The sequence below is a fragment of the Genypterus blacodes genome, unplaced genomic scaffold, assembly GCF_046128005.1.
Source record: "Genypterus blacodes isolate CSIRO-AG114 ecotype Tasmania unplaced genomic scaffold, CSIRO-AGI_Gbla_v1 ptg000023l_1, whole genome shotgun sequence".
In the NCBI taxonomy this organism is placed as follows: Eukaryota; Metazoa; Chordata; class Actinopteri; order Ophidiiformes; family Ophidiidae; genus Genypterus; species Genypterus blacodes.
Genome location: NW_027466836.1, coordinates 502,508 through 522,390, shown reverse-complemented (window position 1 = coordinate 522,390; position 19,883 = coordinate 502,508). Strand labels below are relative to the sequence as shown.

At 46.6% G+C, this 19,883-nt stretch overlaps 1 protein-coding gene across 1 annotated transcript in view; it reads right to left on the bottom strand.

Moving 5' to 3' along the window:
- Window positions 1-2,370: 2,370 nt before the first annotated feature.
- trabd2a (TraB domain containing 2A) overlaps window positions 2,371-19,883 on the bottom strand; it is a 46,312-nt gene continuing 28,799 nt past the window's right edge. The window contains exons 5-7 of the mRNA XM_076143315.1: window positions 11,311-11,401; window positions 7,231-7,506; window positions 2,371-3,585 (exon numbers count right to left, since the gene is read on the bottom strand). Of these exons, the coding sequence (XP_075999430.1) occupies window positions 3,387-3,585; window positions 7,231-7,506; window positions 11,311-11,401 (566 nt within the window). The 3' untranslated portion in view covers window positions 2,371-3,386. The remainder of the gene's footprint in view (window positions 3,586-7,230; window positions 7,507-11,310; window positions 11,402-19,883) is intronic.

The following is a 19,883-nucleotide window of genomic DNA, read 5'->3' as shown; positions in this document are numbered from 1 at the left end:
GTGAAAGCAAACTGCATCATGAGACACGCAGACTCGGAAGTTGTGACTTGTGACTTTTCTGCACGTGGAATGTGGGCGTCGTCATCCCACAGAAAGAGGTTTCTATCGAGTAGTTTTTTAATTTGGTCCAAGGAGCCGTGAATAAACACAGGGTTGGTTACCGTAGCGATCTGCCTGGTAAGATCCACGCCAGGTCACATGTGGATGCAGAGATCACATATGTGAGATGGAAACAGGAAGTCAAAGTCTCGATTCCTTGAACGCATCGCCACTTTTAATTCTTCTCCCATGACTAAAAATCCCAAATACTTCCATATTACATGAAGACAACTATCCTAGAAATGCATGTAAAACACTAGATTTTAATCTTTTTACTTGAAAAAAATTGAAAAACAAAATCTCATGTTGATTTGGGACTTTTGGAATTGCAAAGTTAGGATTATTTATTGTTATTGCCAGACCTGTATCTATATTCTAAAAAGTTGACGCCAGTTTCTCTAAAAAATATTTGAATTTTTCCAAAATCCCTGAACAGTCCACACTGTTTAGAAAGGATTGCTTGTTTTTTTTTGATTCCTTGTCATTATTATTACTTCTTAACATCTGCAGGACACAGACGTCTGTGTGTGCATCTGCTTTCAATCCCTACAGGACTTGTTTTTAAGGAGTTATTTGTCAAAAATGTGTTTTGTATACAGCGATAAATCTGTGGATAAATGGCAATCAAACATTTGCTGCATTTAAAATACGTTCCATCAGTTGTTTAATCTACTGCCTCCTTAAACAGACATTTGCATTTCTTTAGGATCTACTTGTGTGTGTTTGATTTCAGACACCTAGTTTCAAGTAGTATCATCTGGATCAGTACACAATCAGGATACGTCTTCCATTTAGTTTTGGGGTGTGATTTATTGCATTTCTACAGTGTTTTGGACGGGAAATGTGGCACAACATCTGTCAGCACATGGCGCTCAGCGGGGCGACAAAACTTTTGTTTAAACGTTTCTGGTTCAGCAGCGTTGGTTCACAAGGAGCAGGAGGGGAGAATAGATTGATCATCACATGAATCTGATGAAACAGATTCATGGAGATTATGACTTCAGATGCTTCAATAAGCTGAAGCCAAGAGGCATGAGTTTACCAGGTAAACACACAGCAGGCTACGGGCTCGTAACCACACACTGTTTGTTTGTTTGTTTGTTTGTTTGTTGTGATTGACGGCCTGAGACAACCTAGCAAATGACAAGCAGGAACAAGCCGGATATAAGCGGGAATCTCCCGATCGCAGATGGGGAGCAGGTGGAGATCAGCAGCCAGGTGAACGTCAGCTGCAATCAAGGAGAGGGAGAGAGAAACAGAGACCACACACACACACACACACACACAGTCTGTATCTCTAATGAAGTTTCTGATTATGACAGGTAGGCTTATGGTTGTGGTTTAAGCAAATACAGCTGCTTCAGTAGTTAAAAAAAATCATTAATCATTATTTTTGGTTGCGTTCGCTTCCCACCAGCTGCCTCATATTAGTGTCTAATGCTTCGTGTCCCAGAATGCTTTTCATGATAGAAATTGCTCACACTCTTTGCATGCAATCATTAAGTTTATATTACAAACACCTGAGAATTGAACTTGAGTCTTATTCTTCTTAAACTGCACTTCATACTTTTTTCCAGACATATTTTGAATAACAAAACGTCCACAAACAAACCAAATATCTTCAGGAATTAATCTCACGTCACCAATTTATATCGTTCAAAACATTGTCTTATTTTAACTTTATTGTCAGTATGATTCTTATTTCTGATGCCTGTCAACCTGGCGTTGAACTCTGCGACCCCCAGCAGCTCACAGCCGCCTATCAAAGCACAGGCGCAGCAACAAACACGGCATTTAGCATTCTTTTCCTGTTGATACAACAAATCAATTAAATCTCATTTCCTGTACATCTGAGGAATCAATTAGCTTTGGTTTCCTGTTTGTCTCGTGCAGGATCAACACACTCCGTCACAGCAGCTGGCAGACCACATACACACATGAAACAGCTTCGAAAAGCAGCTTTATCACAGCACATTAACTTCACGTAAACACAGCGTGAACCCTGGGTTACTGCGAGACGGTGTGTGTGTGTGTGTGTGTGTGTGTGTGTGTGTGTGTACGTGTGTGTGTGTGTGTGTGTGTGTGACAGAGAGAGAGCGAACATAATGCAGAAAATATGGAGGACATTAGAGGAGATGCACAGACCTGGAGAGAGGCGTTCAGGTACGTAAGGTGCTGTTCGGGTCTTACTGCTTCATCGTCGTGCATGAAGGTCTTGGACTCGATGCAGAGCGAGTTTAGAGACATGTAAAGCGGCACTTGTTAATCTAGATAAATACTTTATTGTTGTCAAGATCATGGTAATACTATTACAATCATCTCATACCATAAGTGAAATGCGAGTGACCCAACATGACAGATCTAAAACATCTACACTGTGTGTGTGTGTGTGTGTGTGTGTGTGTGTAAATACAATTACATATCTCAGTCTAAGCCACTTCGTACTGCCCAATGCGTTTGAACATTTAGATAAAACACAACAGATATTTGACCGATGGTTTGTGGCCTAAAACTATAGTTAAATAAATAATCAACTGAGCTCTATGAGGGGAAAAGGTCACTGTGAATTCTCTCAGCAAACACATACAGCAAAGCAAAGTGATAACACTGATACAACAACACCACAATCAATAATCAATAATCAATCATCCCCCCTTGGCCTCAGAGAGAGAGAGAGAGAGAGAGAGAGGGACGGGCTATGGTGGTTAGTTCCTTTTTTTCCTTTTCAAAAAAATATACTGCATATCTATTTATATATATATATAAACAACACTTGATCATTTCAATTTTCTGTTTTTTATATTTCTAAAATAATCTATAATATTTAGAAACATTATATACAATATCTCCCCCCCCGACGGGTCACAACGTTAAACCAATTCTCCTAAAAAGGGAAGAATAAATTAAGTTGTTAGAGGGGTTAAGAGCTGGTAGAGTTCAACAAACACACATACTCACACACACACACATACACACACACACACACACACACACAAACACAAAGGAAAGGTGGCAGGTTTCCAGTCGTAATCGTTGATATTCACTAAATGGTTTCTTGATTGTTTGAAGCTGCACAGTGGCGTTGAGTGTTTGGTTGATCCAGGATGGATCCGCGTATACGTTTGAAAATAGAAACGTATAGAAACTAAACCTGTGTATGTTACAGCACATGATTTCAAACTCAAACCTTGTGAGGCAACTATCAACTCGGAGGATCACATCTACCACAATCGCTGCCGTGGCTTCGATCAAGTCCTTTACATCGGCGTTGTTCCGCCCCCGAGCCCCTAGAGCGGCGCTGTCCACATCTGTGTCAAGACGGCGAGCCACGTGCAGACGAAAAGCATCGAGGCGGATGACGAAGCGGGCGAGGACGAAGGCAGGTGGTGGTAGTTGTGGTGGTTGTAGACTCTGTCGGGCGGCTGCACCGTGATGTAACCGTTGATGATGCGAACCAGTGGGGGAGGCGGAGACTGGACGATAGAGCTGCGGAACCAGAGAAGAAGAAAAGGAGAGATCGGATCAATTAGGATTCATTAAGGGTGAGAACAAACAGAAACAGTCTCTCTCTCAGATTTCCGGACGTTGGTCTCCATAATGATTGAGCCATTGTGAGACCTTCTTCATTCCCAAACTCATTTCCACATTCCCTGTCGATGGGAAGGAAAACCCTCGTCATTCCCTGCAGCCGAACTCCTCCGGAAAGAGTGCAGAAAAAAGGAAAACAATGGAAATATCGAAAGGCAAACCGCGGCCACAACGCTGACCAGTCAGGAGAGATTAGGTATGCAACGCCGCATATCTGCCTCCCTTTCACCCCAACATCTTCCCCTCTTCATTTCTGTGTTTATCTGCCTTTCTTCTCTCAAACACGCCTGCCAGTGAAACGCTTACTGCTCTCGTTTGATGCTGAGCCTGCAGTGGTTTGCGCTGGGATGCAGCCAGACAAAACAAACACGCAGAGTTCGACATCTCCGGATGCCGGCCGTGGGCTGCCGCGGCAACCTGACAAGAGCGTTAAGACGGCGAAGGGAATATCGAAGGAATACGATGACAAGTGAGAATTTTGACTTTTTTGTCGAACTGCGGGGGGATTTGTTTCTTTACGAACGCCATCTGTCCAAAAATCATCGTAAAGGAAAATGTAAACACGGAAAGGACAAGCCAATCCCCTCCAAACCCCCTCGATCTCCATCAGCAGCCTCCCACGCGTCCACCCACCGCCTCTCCGTCCTCTCATCGCAACAAAGCTAGTTTGTCTGTCTGCAAAATAAATGGGCTCTCGGAGAGGATTATTGTTGGCAAACGACTGTGAAAATTTGGACGCCGCAGCAGAAATCCACCGTCTGAAAAGTGAAGCACCTGTCAAACCTGCCAGGGCGACTTTCCAGGACACCGAGATGTCCAAGCAGAAAGCGAAACCCAGGATTTCTCAAGGAAAATAAGCAGAACTGTCGAGTTCAGTTCGCTCAGATCTGCAAAGTGGAGGAAGGCGAGAATCTGCCCCTTTGCATCTGTGTCCTGACATCACCCGCAGAATCACAGGAGGAAGATTAAATATCGCTACAGATAATATCCAGGTACATACTTCCGCCACAGAGTTTGTGTTTTCAGTCGTTGTTTGTCTGTTTGTTAGCAGGACGGCTAAAAAAGTACGACCCAGGGATGACGCCATGAAGCTGTTGTACTTGTCAACCAGATGGTGGCGCTGTAATCAACACTTCCAGCCCCTAACTCTTCAAACTGAAATCATCGGCTCATTATCCATTGACCTGATGGTGGCGCTATGACGACAACAATGTGAACTTTGCGTCCTCTGATGCCCTCTGCTTCGTTGATGGATTTTGCTGATGATTTCTGCAAGTTTCAGCGGATAAATGAAGCAGAATTGCATTTTTTATAGATGTTCTGGATAGTTGGGAAGCAAGTTTGTTTTGGTTCAAGCTGCATTACACACAGACACACACACACACTCACACTCACACGGTGCCAACCAGTAAGGAGCTGTAGAGGCGTAAAGGCAACCAGGTGCGATGCATCACAGCAGAGAATCGCCGCTCTGTAGTCGCCTCTCTCTCTCTCGCTCTCTCTCTCTCTCTCTCTCTCTCCCTCTCTCTCTCTCTCTGTCTCTCTCTCTGTCACCTCCTCAGACATTCAAATATACACAGACGCTCACCGTGTACACGCAGTAACATGTGCACACAAACACTCTGCTTCCTTCTGGGCCTCGCCGAGAAAGACAGAAAACACTTTTGCAGACGTAACGTACACAAGCGCTCACACAAACCACACTTCCACACTTCACGGTCACTCACTTCAGAATATGTGGAGCCGTAATGCTCCATTCAAAGGCCTGCAGACCTGGTAAGTGAACGCATCATATCTCTGATTCTGCCCTTAAATGCACCAGATGAAACTTCCTGAACTTCACATCTAATCCACTGAGAAACACGCTCACACTGAAGGGCAACGTAGCGGCACATCCCCGTTTCAAACGAATGTATGTTCTCGGAGCGTGTGAGGAATCCAGAGCAGCCGCAGAAACCCCAAGTGAACACGGCAAGAACATGCAAACATCCCGCACAGAAAGGGACCAAGGCAGAGATTGAAGCTTCTCGCTGCTACATGACAGCGCTAACCGCCGAGCCTTCATGCTGCTGCGCATGATGTAAGGGCAGAATGCAGATAATGAAAAGCAGCGTAAAGAGAGGAAGACCAGAGGAACGCCACCGCAGAATGGGATCAAAGAAGCCACATGGGGGTTTGTTCACACGCAGGGCCAGTGTGTGTGTGCAGACGTGCAGGTAGCCGCTGCGTCACACGTGCAGCGCTGACGCAGTTTGGCGTCGTGTTTTGCAGAGAAGCGGCGACAGCGACGGTGACGGTTGCCCGTGGCGATGACGGGAGCGGAGTTTAGGCTCTTGAGTAAACAGGTCTCGTCTCCGTCTGTACCGTGTTAACGCTGCACACAGTTTTACACACACAGTAGATAAATACGCTGACTGAGGCAGGACGGGCCGAGTGAGTGACAGGCAGGAGGAGAGAGAGAGAGAGGGGGGGGGGGGGGAGAGACAGACAGACAGACAGAGAGACAGAGAGAGAGACAGACAGACAGACAGAGAGACAGAGACAGACAGAGAGACAGACAGAGAGACATAGAGAGAGAGAGAGAGAGAGAAGGGAACAGGAAACAGATGACAGAGTTACAGATCAGCAGATATGATGAGATGGATTCATCTTTCACTAAACATGACGCCTACACAGATCCACATTTAAATCAACATTTGAAGGACCAAAGTTGCACAAAACGTTTTCTTCTGCACCCAAGTCGCTCATTCTTTGCCCGGAATATTTGAAACGATGAAACCTTCAGGACAAAGTGTCGGGTCCAACAACCAATTTCACCAAAGGGAAATCAAATCATTTCTGCCCTAATACAGGAATATGGACACAATAACATTTGCAACCAATCAAAACTTATATACCACATTCGTCTCCACATGACGCTGTGTGTGAGTGTGTGAGTGTGTGTGTGAGTGCAGACCACACCTTGGCGAGGTGGCCTGCTCCCCTGTAAGGTGAGCTTGTTTTGTGGGCCGGTGAGTCCCTGCCTGGAGCCACACAGACCAACACCCGGATGCTGGCTAGGATTTCCCAGGCTGATATTCTCCCATCCAGGACACTTACACCAGGAGGGAACCAGTCTGGACTCATACTGCACGGCAGAGTGTGTGTGTGTGTGTGTGTGTGTGTGTGTGTGTGTGTGTGTGTGTGTGTGTGTGTGTGTGTGTGTGTGTGTGTGTGTGTGCGTGGAGGGTATGGTGATGTGATATGGAGGCTGTTTTAGCCTGAAGCACAACACCAGGAAGTGTTGTTTTATTCTATAGAGGAGCAGAAAGGCTGAGTTACACATCTGCAACTTCCCCTCATCTCCTGTCCGTCTCTCTCTCTCTCTCTCTCTCCCTCCTCACCTCTCACCCCTCCATCTATCTAATAACAATAATGTGTTTCTGTGCCTCGGGCCTCTGTCACATCCTCTCCTCCTCTCCTCTATCCTCCCACCTGATCCTTGCATTCCTTCTCCCCCGTAGCTCCCCTCATCCTCCCCTCTCCTCCTCCTCTTCCTCTCACCTCTCCTCGATGCGGACCCACAGGTCATTGAAATGCCGGTGCCGCTGCTTCTTCTGCTTGTTCCTCCTCTTCTTCTTCAGCATCTTCCTCTCGGCCTTCTCCAGCAGCTCCAGGCTGTCGGGCGGCAGCAGCATGTGGGGCAGCCCGTCTTCGTCCAGGAGACGCCCGCCACGCTCATCCTCCTTGTGGGGGAGCTCGTGGAGGAAAGGCTCCAGGAGCGGTGAGCCGTCCAGGTCCTCCTCTGAATCTGTGGAGTCCAGTCGGGATGAAGATTTCCTGTAGGAAGAAGAAGAAGAAGAATGATTGAACTAAGGAAGGATGGAAGAGTCTCTCCATGGATCATCTGGAGCCTCGACCTGGAGCAACATTGACCTGCTCTCCCTGTGTTGGGGTGTGTGTGTGTGTGTGTGTGTGTGTGTGTGTGTGTGTGTGTGTGTGTGTTTCGGCAGGGGGTACAGTAAACGAAAAGCTTCAATATCCAGTTTTAGGGCCAGATTTATGTCAACGCTAAGACCACGAGCCAGGCCACCACCGAAATATGTGTCTAGAAACCAGAGCCCACCTGAGGAGAGGAGAGGAGAGGAGTGGAGAGGAGAGGAGGGGAGAGGAGCGGAGGGGAGGAATTCTGGATGTGTTTGCAGCGTGTCATGGAAGCTCCTATAACCAACATGTCCTCTAATAGAGAACATGCGCGAAGATCTGCTGGAAAACAAATTAAAGCTCCGGAATGGGAACAATGAGGGAGAAACCGAAGATCGTCTGTTTGGATTGAAAGCACACTGTGTTCTGACAGGGGGCTGGCTGGTGTCTGACCAGGATATTAACCATCAACCATCTCACACACACACACACACTTTCAACTGTCACAACTTCCCTTTGTTCTGCAGCAGGGAACCAGGACCAGCAGAGGTGCTCACAGACCTGCTGGTGCTCCGACCTCAACCCCATCCTCTCACGTCCTCTCACGTCCCCTCACGTCCTCTCACGTCCCCTCACGTCCCCTCACGTCCCCTCACATCCCCTCACATCCCATCCCCTCCCCTCACGTCCCCTCACATCCCATCCCCTCCCCTCACGTCCCCTCACGTCCCCTCACGTCCCCTCACGTCCTTGTGCGACTCATAATTCAGTCCAGCCTTTATTTTGAGCATCGTCCACTTTTGCCGGAGCTTGTTTTCTTATTTTCCTCGGACTTTCTGCGGCTCAAATCAAATTTCCTCGTCCATCTTCGCTTATCTCCCCTTAAGTCCTCAATTTATCTTCCATCTCCTGACTGCAGCGTTACCACGGGAACGTGTCAGGATCCTCTGAGGACATAATCTTCCCCATCTGGGTCTCAGGTAGAATAGTCCCTGATTCTGTGCTGCACTTTGGGTCTGAAACGCCTCCACACACACACACACACACACACACACACACACACACACACACACACACACACACACACACACACACACACACACACACACACACTAACACTGTCCTTAGATAAACCAAAGTCTGAGGTTAATATTACACTAAACAGCGACTGTGTGTTGTGATAATTTACGCCATATAATAACGTGTGTGTGTGTGTGTGTGTGTGTGTGTGTGATAGAAGCAGTATGAGGGGGTCAGATGCAGGTTTGTAATCCCACATGAAACACTGGGATTGTGTGTGAAAGTAGTATCAATGACCAAACCACCCACACACACCCACCCACACACACACACACACACACACACACACACACACAGATCCCCACTGTGAGATAGCCACCCACACACACAGCTCCACGGTCAGCTGCTCTACATGCTTCACAGCAGGAGGTCTGAGCTCTGCTGGCCCGGCAGGGAAATTTGGGTTCCGATTTTATCTACGGATCGATCTGTACGGAGGAAAGAGGGCGAAGAATGGGAACGCCGGCCAATGAGACGCATCGTTGAAGGCACCGTCCTCCGCAATCAGTGAAATATGCAAACACGAGTGTGTGTGTTTGCTCCGTTACATCGGTCAGTCAAGTCACAACAACAATTTAGAGTAAGAAAGTTCATTCAGGTGGAATGTTGGATCACAAAGGTCCATTTTTACCTTTTGTTTACATTTTATTTTGTACCAAAAGTGCTTTTAATGTAACTTAGCTGAAGAAGATTTCACAGAGCTGCAGTACAAAGTATGAATGACTCTTTTCTGATCTGTGTTTTCTACAGATATGAATGAAAGTCATGTTCCTGTCAGATCTACTAAAAGCTTCAATCTGTCTGTCAGAACACACACAGCAGGAATCTGGATCTGTCTGTGTGTGTGTGTGTGTGTGTGTGTGTGTGAGAGAGAGTGTGTGTGCGTGTGTGTTTATTTTGGTTCCTGCGATCGCCAACATCCACATCAACACAAACCTCTTATGTGATTAGCAGATTAGCGGCTCGTTCGCGCTGAAGGAGACGAAGACCGTTTGGACGCGTCGCCCCTCGAGTCAACACGAGGGACGAGGTGGAGAGATGCAGCGTTCCTGTTTATGCAGATACGGAGCGAGGTGAGTGAGCGGTGAGAGAGCGAGCGAGCGGAGGGAAGCAGCAGGAATCAGCGAGTTGCACTTTCTGATTATTTGCAGACGACGCGTTTCTCCCAAGTTGCTGAAGGAGAAAGTCTGAACATCTGTTTTGGGGTCTTGCAGGATGAACGCAGACCAAACTCTGAAGGAGTCGCGCTCGCTCGGAAAATGATTTCCCCATTCGAAATCCAGTCAGAGGGAGAAAACTATACCCCTGTCAGGGCCGCGAGGCAGCGGTTACACTGTGAGATGTGGCCTGGACATGCAACCTTACACACATTTAACCCATCAAATATGTGACAGACTCCTGTTTTCAGAGGGAATCAGAATGTCTATAGCGGAACAGAATATTTTCAGGCTTGTTTTCTGCGTTTCATCTCCGTATGTCTCACTTTTACTTTGTTTCAGAGGCCTCCACTCGTTTCTCTACCTATGTTGCCCCCACGTTAGCTTTTCCTCCTGCCTCCATTGTTCCCTAAAGATGGATACATTCTATCTATTCAGCCCGAGCCCATCCACAGATTTTAAGGCCCTCAATGTTGGAAATGTTTGAGTTTACTGGGGGATAAAAGACAAACTGAGTGATGGAGAACTACAAAACAACAAGACAGAGCAAAGGACAGGAAGAAGCGGATCAGACGGGAAGATGTTCAAGTTCAATTCTGGATCGTATCAAAGGGAGCAACCGCCGCTTCCCGCACGGATCGACCGCTCCGACCCGTGACTTTCTCAACGAAAACAAAACCCGAGCCGCAGGGAGAGCGTTGATCCGTCTGCTTTGGTTTGGTGCGACTCAAACAGCCCGGGTAGGATTCGCCCAGCGGCGGGAAAACCTTAATGTGTCCAGACAGACACGGGGCCTTCATGTGGCCACGGCGCTCCGCAAACTGGATTCCCGACGCTCCGACCCTGTTGGCTCTTAAGGAGGCGGGATCTGGCAGGTTCACGCGTCGGGAGAATCGGCTGCGTCACACCGACTCAGCACATGAACCCACATGAAAATTCCATTAAGGATCGTTTTGTTTCCCAAAAAGGCCGAGTCAGCAGTTTTTCAACGACTGCGTTTAGACTTTGTTACGCTTCAATCAGCGTTTTGTTTTCGTTGCCGTTATTGGGACTTAATCTTTGTGGCACTTTTATCAAACGTGAAGGTGCAATTTGAAGTATTTGGAGGATTTCTGGCGGCTAATCGCAGGATCGGCTCCAGAACTGTCAACCAGGAATGCTGCCGATAAAGAGCGAGCCGGGGAAGAAAAAAAACGGGATAAACGTTCCCGACTGTAATTATCCGAACGTAAAAATAAACAACTCCAGCGTGACGGACTTACACACACGGAACGGGTTCTGCTGGTTGGGAGTTGCGGCTTATTTTGCTATGACAAATATGATGCTGATTGGACGAAATTACAAGAACAACATTGATTTAAGGCATTCAGGCAATTTGGCAAAATTAGAAGCTCAAATTATATTAAGGGATTAAGTTACATTTGCCATGGCAGTGCATCACACGGCCCAGTCTGTGTGTGTGTGTGTGTGTGTGTGCATTGACCTGTTTATGGGCTGCCCAGCGGGGGTGTGTTCCACCTCGTATCCCTGACGACGAAGCACGTCAATGACTGTATTGTTGCCCAGAAAGTGACCTGCAATGCAAAAGAGCACAATCATCATCATCATCATCATCATCATCATCATCATCCCGTGACTTCACTGATGAACCACTGATGAAGAGAAACAGGAAGGAAACGAAAAAGGTTTTGCAGAATAGTAGAATAAAAGGAATTTAAAGTTCTGTCACACACACACACACACACAAACACACACACACACGCAGACAGCTGCTCCCACACACACACACGTTGACCTCATGTTGTCTGTCCTCAGAGGTTTTTACAAGGAGAACTGAACTCCCTGCCAGCCTCCTTTCCCAAGTGCAAATATGAATACGTGGATCCCAATCCTGTTCCATCCCAGTCCTGCTTTTGTCTCCTATGTCTCTGCCTTTTGTCCACATGTCCACTATTAAACCACCCTGATCTCTAACGTGTTTCCAAATCGATCACTGATTCTCAACTGCAGCTTTTTATTGTTTTGTTTCTGCTGTTTCCTGTTTGCAGACTCAAACCCTCAACTTCCAGCTTCTCCTCCATGGAGCCGAGCAGGAATCAAACCCCGGCCTGGAGCTCGTCTGCTCTTCTAGACAGACCCGATAGTTCACATGGACCTCCCTCACCCTTACAAATCTCTCTCCATCTCCGTGCAAACAGGACCTATTTAGAATCGCAGTCCTGAATATAACTTAGGCACATGGCGACCTTGTTCTGTAAACACCGTCCATTACCATCCTGACTGTGAGCAAACAATGTAACTGCACTCCAATCCCTCTGAGATCTGTGGGATTTCCCGCTCGGTGTCGCCTCCTCGTTCCCCCTCGCGACTCTGCGGCCCCATTAGATCTACAGCGACATATGAGGAGCGTTTTGGTGTCGGACAAAGTTTAATACAACAAACAATAGAAAGGAGGAGAAAAGAAGCTGCCGGGTTGCCAGACGTTGTCTTTTTCAGCAGAATCCTGGGAGGTGGAGCCGCGTTGCATCCATTAAACAGCACATGTGCTTGTGTTTGGTACATTAGAAACAGCTTCTTCTTCTTCTACACAAGTCGACCGGCACCTTCTCCATCTGCAGAGCAATGCCACTTTATCGTCATCCCTCCTTTCTGTATCCTCACAAGTCTCCTTTTTGTTTAAATCCGCTCCTGTCCTACCTATTCTCGCTCCCTTCGCTCCCTTCGCTCCTTCCCTTCCTCTCTCCATCCTCCTCCTTCATTATCTCTAACCTCCCACTCGTCTCCCTTTCTCCCGAGCCCTCCCGGGCTAGGTGAAGTGGGGTGGAGGGGTGGGGGGTGGGGGGGCTATTGAGGCTTCAGGTTGCCATGTCAAGAGGTCTCCATTCTTCCCCCCCGGCCCTGACAAAGGGGAGCGGGGGGGCCATTGTACGGACCCGCTCGGCCGTGGCACCACAGAGCCGCGCGAACAATGAGCCCGGCACTTTAATCTGGCCCAACTCCCATTGATGGAGAGGGAGCTCGGGTCCCGTTTGTGCTATGGGTGCCACGTCCTGCATCCCCCACCACCCCCCACCCACCCACACACACACCCTGGTCTCCACGACTAATAAGTGTCAGCTAAAAAAAAATATGTAACAATATGTAACAGCCGGCGAGAAACGCTGTGGGGGCGAAAACGCAGACCGCCGCAGGAAGAAGCAGCGGCGTCAACACGTGCCTTTGATCAGTGGCGGTGACACGGAAATCTGAATAAGCCGGTATTTGGTGTGAGCTAATCTGGGTGCGGTGAATGGAGGCGAGCGTTCCGTCCGCTTGGCCACTCGGATGGAAACGGAGTCGGACAAAGAATCAAACTTGATGGTTCTTTTTAGGAGGCTGACAGGCTTTGTTGAGGCTTTTTAGCTGCGATTCTGTGGCGCTGAGCTGATTTTGGAGGCGTTATGTTGGTTTTGTGATACTTTATATGGAAACGGGAAGAATCTCCATGAGTGTGAGAATGAAGGGAGGAAGAAGAGATTGGATTGGCCGATCAGTTGAGGAGAAAATGTCCCTAAAAAATGACAGGAAACACGAAAAGACAGAAACCATTTAACCATAATCAATGGGTTTGAGAGTGTGTGTGTGTGTGTGTGTGTGAGAGGGTTTCCCCCCCCCCCCCGGCTGCCCAAGTTTAGAAACAACTCAATATGATTTATGTGAGTTTACTTCAAGGGATTAAGGTGGGACAAATGGAGCCGCTGGCCACAATGCAGGGTCACAGGGGGGTTGTGGGGGGGTCCAGGACTTCAAAAGGGACACACACACACACACACACACACACACACACACACACACACACACACACACACACGCACGCAAAGTCTCGTAGAAACTATACATTCTGCCGTGTCCCCACAGGCTTTAATGGGCTCATTTGTGTGTGTGTGTGTGTGTGTGTGTGTGTGTGTGTGTGTGTGTGTGTGTGTGTGTGTGTATGTGTGTTTCTCTTCTTCTTTGTGGCTTTTCCAAACTATTAATTGAGGAAAATGCAAACTCTCAGTGTAGATCGGTGACATTTCTCTTGCTTCTCCTTATATCATTCATAATTGGACTTGTGTGTGTGTGAATGATTCCAAACCCTAAAGTGAGAAAGGAGGAGGCGGTTAAGGAGCTTTAGAGTGGATCTTCTCTTAATATTCTTTCCATTTTGGAGCAGCTTAAGTGTCCTCCATCATCCTATTAAACAAACCCGAAGCGGCTAATCTGATGGGGTCCGTTCCTGCTACGTCGGCATTATGAGACCACATCGTTACGCAGAATGCCAACCAATAAAGTTTGTGTTTTTAAGTTTGCTTCACAAACTCGTTCTGCTGAAATCCAACGCTTGATTTTATCCATAAAAAAGGATGAAGGAGGTGAACCGCAGCACGACGCCGACATGAATCATGTCTGCGAGCGCCAGTCCACCTTAACAAGAACATGTTTCAACCCTGCAGGCCACCGAAGCATGGAAGCACAAACAACAAACCAAAATTCAGACGTCGCTGATTGAAAATGATTGATGCTCCGGAAAGAAAATTGGGGGGGACTTTTTTTACGTTCGGGCCCCCACGTATGACGTCGCCATTGGCAACAGGCATGAACTCTGAGGAATAAATATGGCAGGTAATATGTGGCCAGAAAGTCCCACATTTAGGCCTAATTTTAGATTTTAATGTACAAAAAAAAACACATTAAGGCACTTCTTGCTTCCCCTGCTGTGCACACTGAGTGAAAACAGACCATTTTAGGCCATTTCCCGTGCTTTTGTTAATGTCAAGACTTTTAAGGCAGTTGAGGATGCATGTCTACACACATGACACACACACTTTCACACACTTCAAAATGAGGGGGGAATCACAAGAAGTAGACGCCACAACCACACACACACACACACACACACACACACACACACTTTTCTGCGCCTTCACTTTCCCAGCAGACTCTGGGTGGCGCAAACACCCGTAGCCAAGCGCCTCGGTCGCCGCCCGGCCAGGAGCGGGGCAGCGGTCCATTTCAGGGCCCAGCGCACCCTTTGAGTAACACGTTTATGAAGTGACATCTGTGACATCTGACATTTATTTCCACCGATTATTTATTTAGGCCAATTTCATACGTTTTAAATCTCTGAACGGGGCCAAAAATATGTACACCACAGCACAATATTTGGCCTGTGTGCCCGTCCAGCTGCCCGCCGCCCTGCAGGAGCGCCGAGGGAGGAGAGATGGAGGAGATAAAGGATCTGAAAGCTCTCATTCACAACTCGCTGCCTACATGGAGCGACACACACACACACACCCACTCACTCACACACACACACACACACACAGAGCGCCGATTCACAAGGCCGAAGATTAGATCACTTCCTCTTCATAAAATCAGCAGATCAGCATGATTACTTTAAATAAGTTGGCATCTTTATGAATAAGCGGTGTGTCATGTGACACGACGCAGGTTCACCACATTCACCCTTTGTTTCATGACGCTTTCATGTCTTTTTCTCTTATAACTTTGCTCTTTTATACAGAATTTACCTAGCAATACATGATAATAATCACTATCCTCCTCCTCCTCCTCATAATCTTCATGATAATCTTCATCTTCATCATCAATCCCCATCATACATACTTAGTAGCACTTTTCAAGTTTTACTTAAGTAGCTATAGCTTGTGCGACGATGATGATGATGATGATGCTGATGATGATGATGATGATGATGGTGATGATGATGACAAACTTCTTACTTTATGTCGCATTTTGTTATACTTTTAAAATCAACAGAAAGTACCATGAAGAGTAATGAGGTCAATATTAAAGGGTTAAAGCTATTAGATTAATAGACTGAAGGAAGTGACGGTGGAAGCGAAATTAAAGGATAATAATCACTTAACATGAGGGAAATATAGGTTGTCAGCTTCTGTTAATCTGTAAATCTGTTAATTCTACGCCTCTAACGACTTCATCCACTTATGTGACATACGTGTCTTTGTGTCCCACCTGAGCTCAGTGCGTGTGCTACGTCACGCGCAGAATCTCTACAGTGTTCGTCCTTAAAAAGACATCCAGTCTTCCCCAATCAGCTTCCCGGGTCATTAGAGCATGTGGTAAGCTTTAAATAGCTTTCCTTTTCCATGCACATCAATATTTACATTACAACTTGTAACCAGGGCTCATGCAGCACCTCTCATAACATTACCGCATGTTGGATAAACAAACGCTACGGGCAGCGCCGAGGCCATTCTGCCCCGCGCCGCCTTCTCCAGCTGTTTATGTGCCGTACACATAATCACCCGCCGCCGCCCGCCCGGCCGCTGAAAGAGGCCTTTGACTGAGGAACATGACAATGAGGTGTCTGGGCTCTCATTCTGTCCAACACTGGACGCTTTATACACATTTCAACATTCTATGCGATGCTGAAGTGTGCAAAAAAAAAAACGGTCCACTTCTACTTTCCCTTTCTACCTGTGCACACTGAGTGAAAACAAGCCCTTTCAGGTACTGTCTGAGCTGTACTGTCTCTCAGATGAAGGCGCAACATGAAAATGTAGGAAAAAGGCATCAAAAGACTGAAGATGAAATCAAAACTATACTGAAAGAAAATCAAAAATGGAACATATGATGGAAAACAAATCAAATCTCTCAGTTTCTCTGCTACAAACCTTCATCTATAGGTTCGAACTGGATGCATTTCTGTGGAATTCAATGTGTTCCCTTTTCTTTTTGAGGAAATATCACAAACTTTTCTTAATGACTTTGATATTGCTTGGAACCGTCTGATTCATGAGACACTGCAGTGTGTGTAGAGACATTAATCATGTGAATAAAACACACACTTGCAGACAGAAGAAGGAGGAGGAAGGAGAGAGTTTGCTGACTTTGAAAAATTGTCAAAACTTAATAAAATAAGCAGCTTTTTAGGGATTTGACATTTCTGGGACATTAGGAAGTTCGAACCAGCCAACAGTCTTACTGGAAAAATGGCTGTTTTGGTTCATCGGGTTGCGAACAGTCGGATGAAACCTCAGCGTCAATTAAAGTGACAGTCGCATCAGAGACAAATAACGGGGAGATTACTGGTTATCCACTGGCGTCCTGGCCTTCCAGCTTTATATGAAGACGCATATGGCGTGTGTGGCGCCTGAGGCTCTGCTTACATACATGGCAGCGCCTTCTATCCCAGGACAAATCAGACGTTTAACTCCGGTTCCTTGATGGACAGTCGATTCCTTCGCTGTATCAAATTCAAACCTCATTTGGTTTCGAGTGAGCTGCGATTTGACGGGCGAGAGCGGCAACGTGTGCGTCCCAGAAGAGACAATTTGATTAAATCCTGCCAAGCCGGGCTGATGAGGAGCACAGGTGGCAGCATTAGAACATACGTGTCGTGTTTTACTTCCTAATTCCCTTGATAATCTGCGGTTGGATGAATCACAGCATTAAATGGTGAAGGTAAAGTCTGTGCGTAAGTGAAACTGTAATAGCTTATGTGCAGGGGCCAGAATGTGATGCTGGGTTTGTTAATGTAACTTCATATAACATCATTTTCATCCTCGCTGGCACTGCCACGCTGCACCGCCAAATGTTTCCTTAAAAATTTTGGGTGGAACATCAGAGTGGAGACTGGTGGAAAGTCTCTACAGTCAACAAATGAACCGTTTCAGCCTGGAATCAATTTGGCTATATGTTGTCGTTTGGATCCAAAGTCCTCGCAGGACACGGATGGTCTTTATATAATATCAGAGAAGAGAAAATAAGATGTATTTGCTTAGAGGAGTCTGTAAAACGCCCCGCAAATTAGGGATTTAGGGGTTTGGGGGCAAAGGGGAAATTTATTTTGGGATGTTGTTGGTTCAGGCCGCTCATCCCACACACACACACACATACTGTATATGAACAACAAAGCTAGCACCTCACAAGCGTTCCTCTACTTGTGTGTGTAATAAAGATATAAAAACACGCAGAGCGACTGACTGACGGAGCCAAACTAAACGTCCACATGTTGTTTTTTTAATGTTTCTGCAGCTCGGTCATTAAGGAGCCACTGACTTATGAAGCTGATGTCAGAATTTTCCTTCAAAACTACCATGAGGTCAGTTAACATCTCAAACCTCAAATTATGAGCACGAACATTAAAACTCGTACAAAGTTACTGCAACTTCAAGATCTTCACATTTATCAAACTTGTCTGAATTCATTGAAACTCACCGTATTTGGCTGTGTTGCATTCAGGTGCTCTGTATTTCTGAGCATAAATCGTACTGATAACTGACTACCAACAAGAACAATGTAAGTATGCCAACACACACCTTACTTTAAAATCTCACACTCGTTTTGACCACAATTCCTTCAAAATAAAACAGGAAGTTAGGCAAATACATGTGGAAATTCCTCCTCCTGCAATCTCTTCCAAACAATGGTGGAAAGTTATAGATTCCATTCAACTCCCACCCAGGAAGTGTTTTTGAGTGTGATTGTGAAAGACGTGATTGTGAAAGACGACCAGGACTGAACCAAAACTCAAAACACCAAACCTGAGTCACGAACCTCCTCCGCTCCATAGAATCGGCCTTTTCTCTAAAGCCTCTTAAGAATGCTAACATCTCCTCCTGCACCTCCGCAGGCTTTCATCGACTCCTCTCAGGCATAGTGAGAGAAACAACACGGGGTCCTTCCTCTGCTGCAAAGATTGATACCGATCGGCGTTTTTGGTGAAGACATGTGGGTGAGAGAGACGGACGAGCGAACGAAAACAGGCGAGAGAGAGAGATGGAGCGCTGACGTCAAACGCTGAATTAAACACGGGAAGGAAAAGGTAAACAAAGAGACAAAGGGGGGAAAAAGACGTGCAAAACAATAAAGGAATGCTGCCGAGTCAGATCCCAGACTGATAGCGGAGGATGAAAGCATGGTGGGAGGTCCTCGGAGACGGTCAGTTTAGATCTGAAACCCCACTGGGACTGGGATCTTGACACATTGCCCATGTAAAGTCTGGACCGGACCGGACTGGAGGGGAGCCAAGCGTGATTAATGTGGTTATCACTGTGAGACGAGAAAGTGCAAGAACATGTCCCAATCACAAGTCCTAATGCTCGATGCGACTCCGAACCAACGCAGATGAAAAATGAAAAATTGCTTGAAGGAGCGTTGGAGGCTCTAGAGACATTTTAAAGATGGATGTTCTGTGAAAAAGTGCCTGTTTTTAGAAGTTATTATTGTTCTATTTATGCTTCTTTGGATGCTATTCTATTCAGCCGAACGTGACGGGAATGACAGAGGAGGTGGTTGGTGTAGCTTAGGGAGCGAGCGGGATGAGTAACGTGGATTCATGTCAACTGGATCGTCCGCCGTGGAAAATTAAAAAGACGGATCATTAAACAAAGCCAGCACTTCATTTTACTGGCTTTTTGTGTTTTTGCCGATCTGAATGGAGCGTCTGTGTGTTTATCAAAGGTGCAAAGACGGTCTGCTCAGGCCAAGTCGGCTCCAAACTGATCCTGCTCGGCTTTTATGAATTTACGCAGAGTATAAATGAATGGCAGAGCGGGTAAGAGGCCTGCGGTGCGAGCTTGTTTTTTAAATAAACCCTCACTCAAAATTTGTGGTGGCACGAGCACTTTGGAGCTGTGTCAGGGATTACATCTATCAGGCACACACACACACACTCTCTCTCTCTCGCTCCCTTTCTCGATTTCTGCCAAGAAATGCTCCGCTGCTACACACTCGCTCATTCACTGTGATCCTACGAGAGGCTGATCAAAGGTAGAAAATTCCGCCCGAGCGAGCAGTTTCCACAAAGTAAACCAGACGGGCCGACAGGTTTGGATGTCAGAAAGTACAACGCCGCCGCAGCGAATGTCTCACTTTACCTACGGATACTGTCTCTAACAATATTCCTCATATCAGAAAAAGGCTAAGCAGGGGGAGGATTTATGAGCCGTTTGATAGGGCTGAGGGAGGAAGAGGATGGGGGAGGAAGAGGTTACCACACATCTGCCCTCGAGTCGTCTGGAAAGAATTTTTTCCAAAGATACAAATACT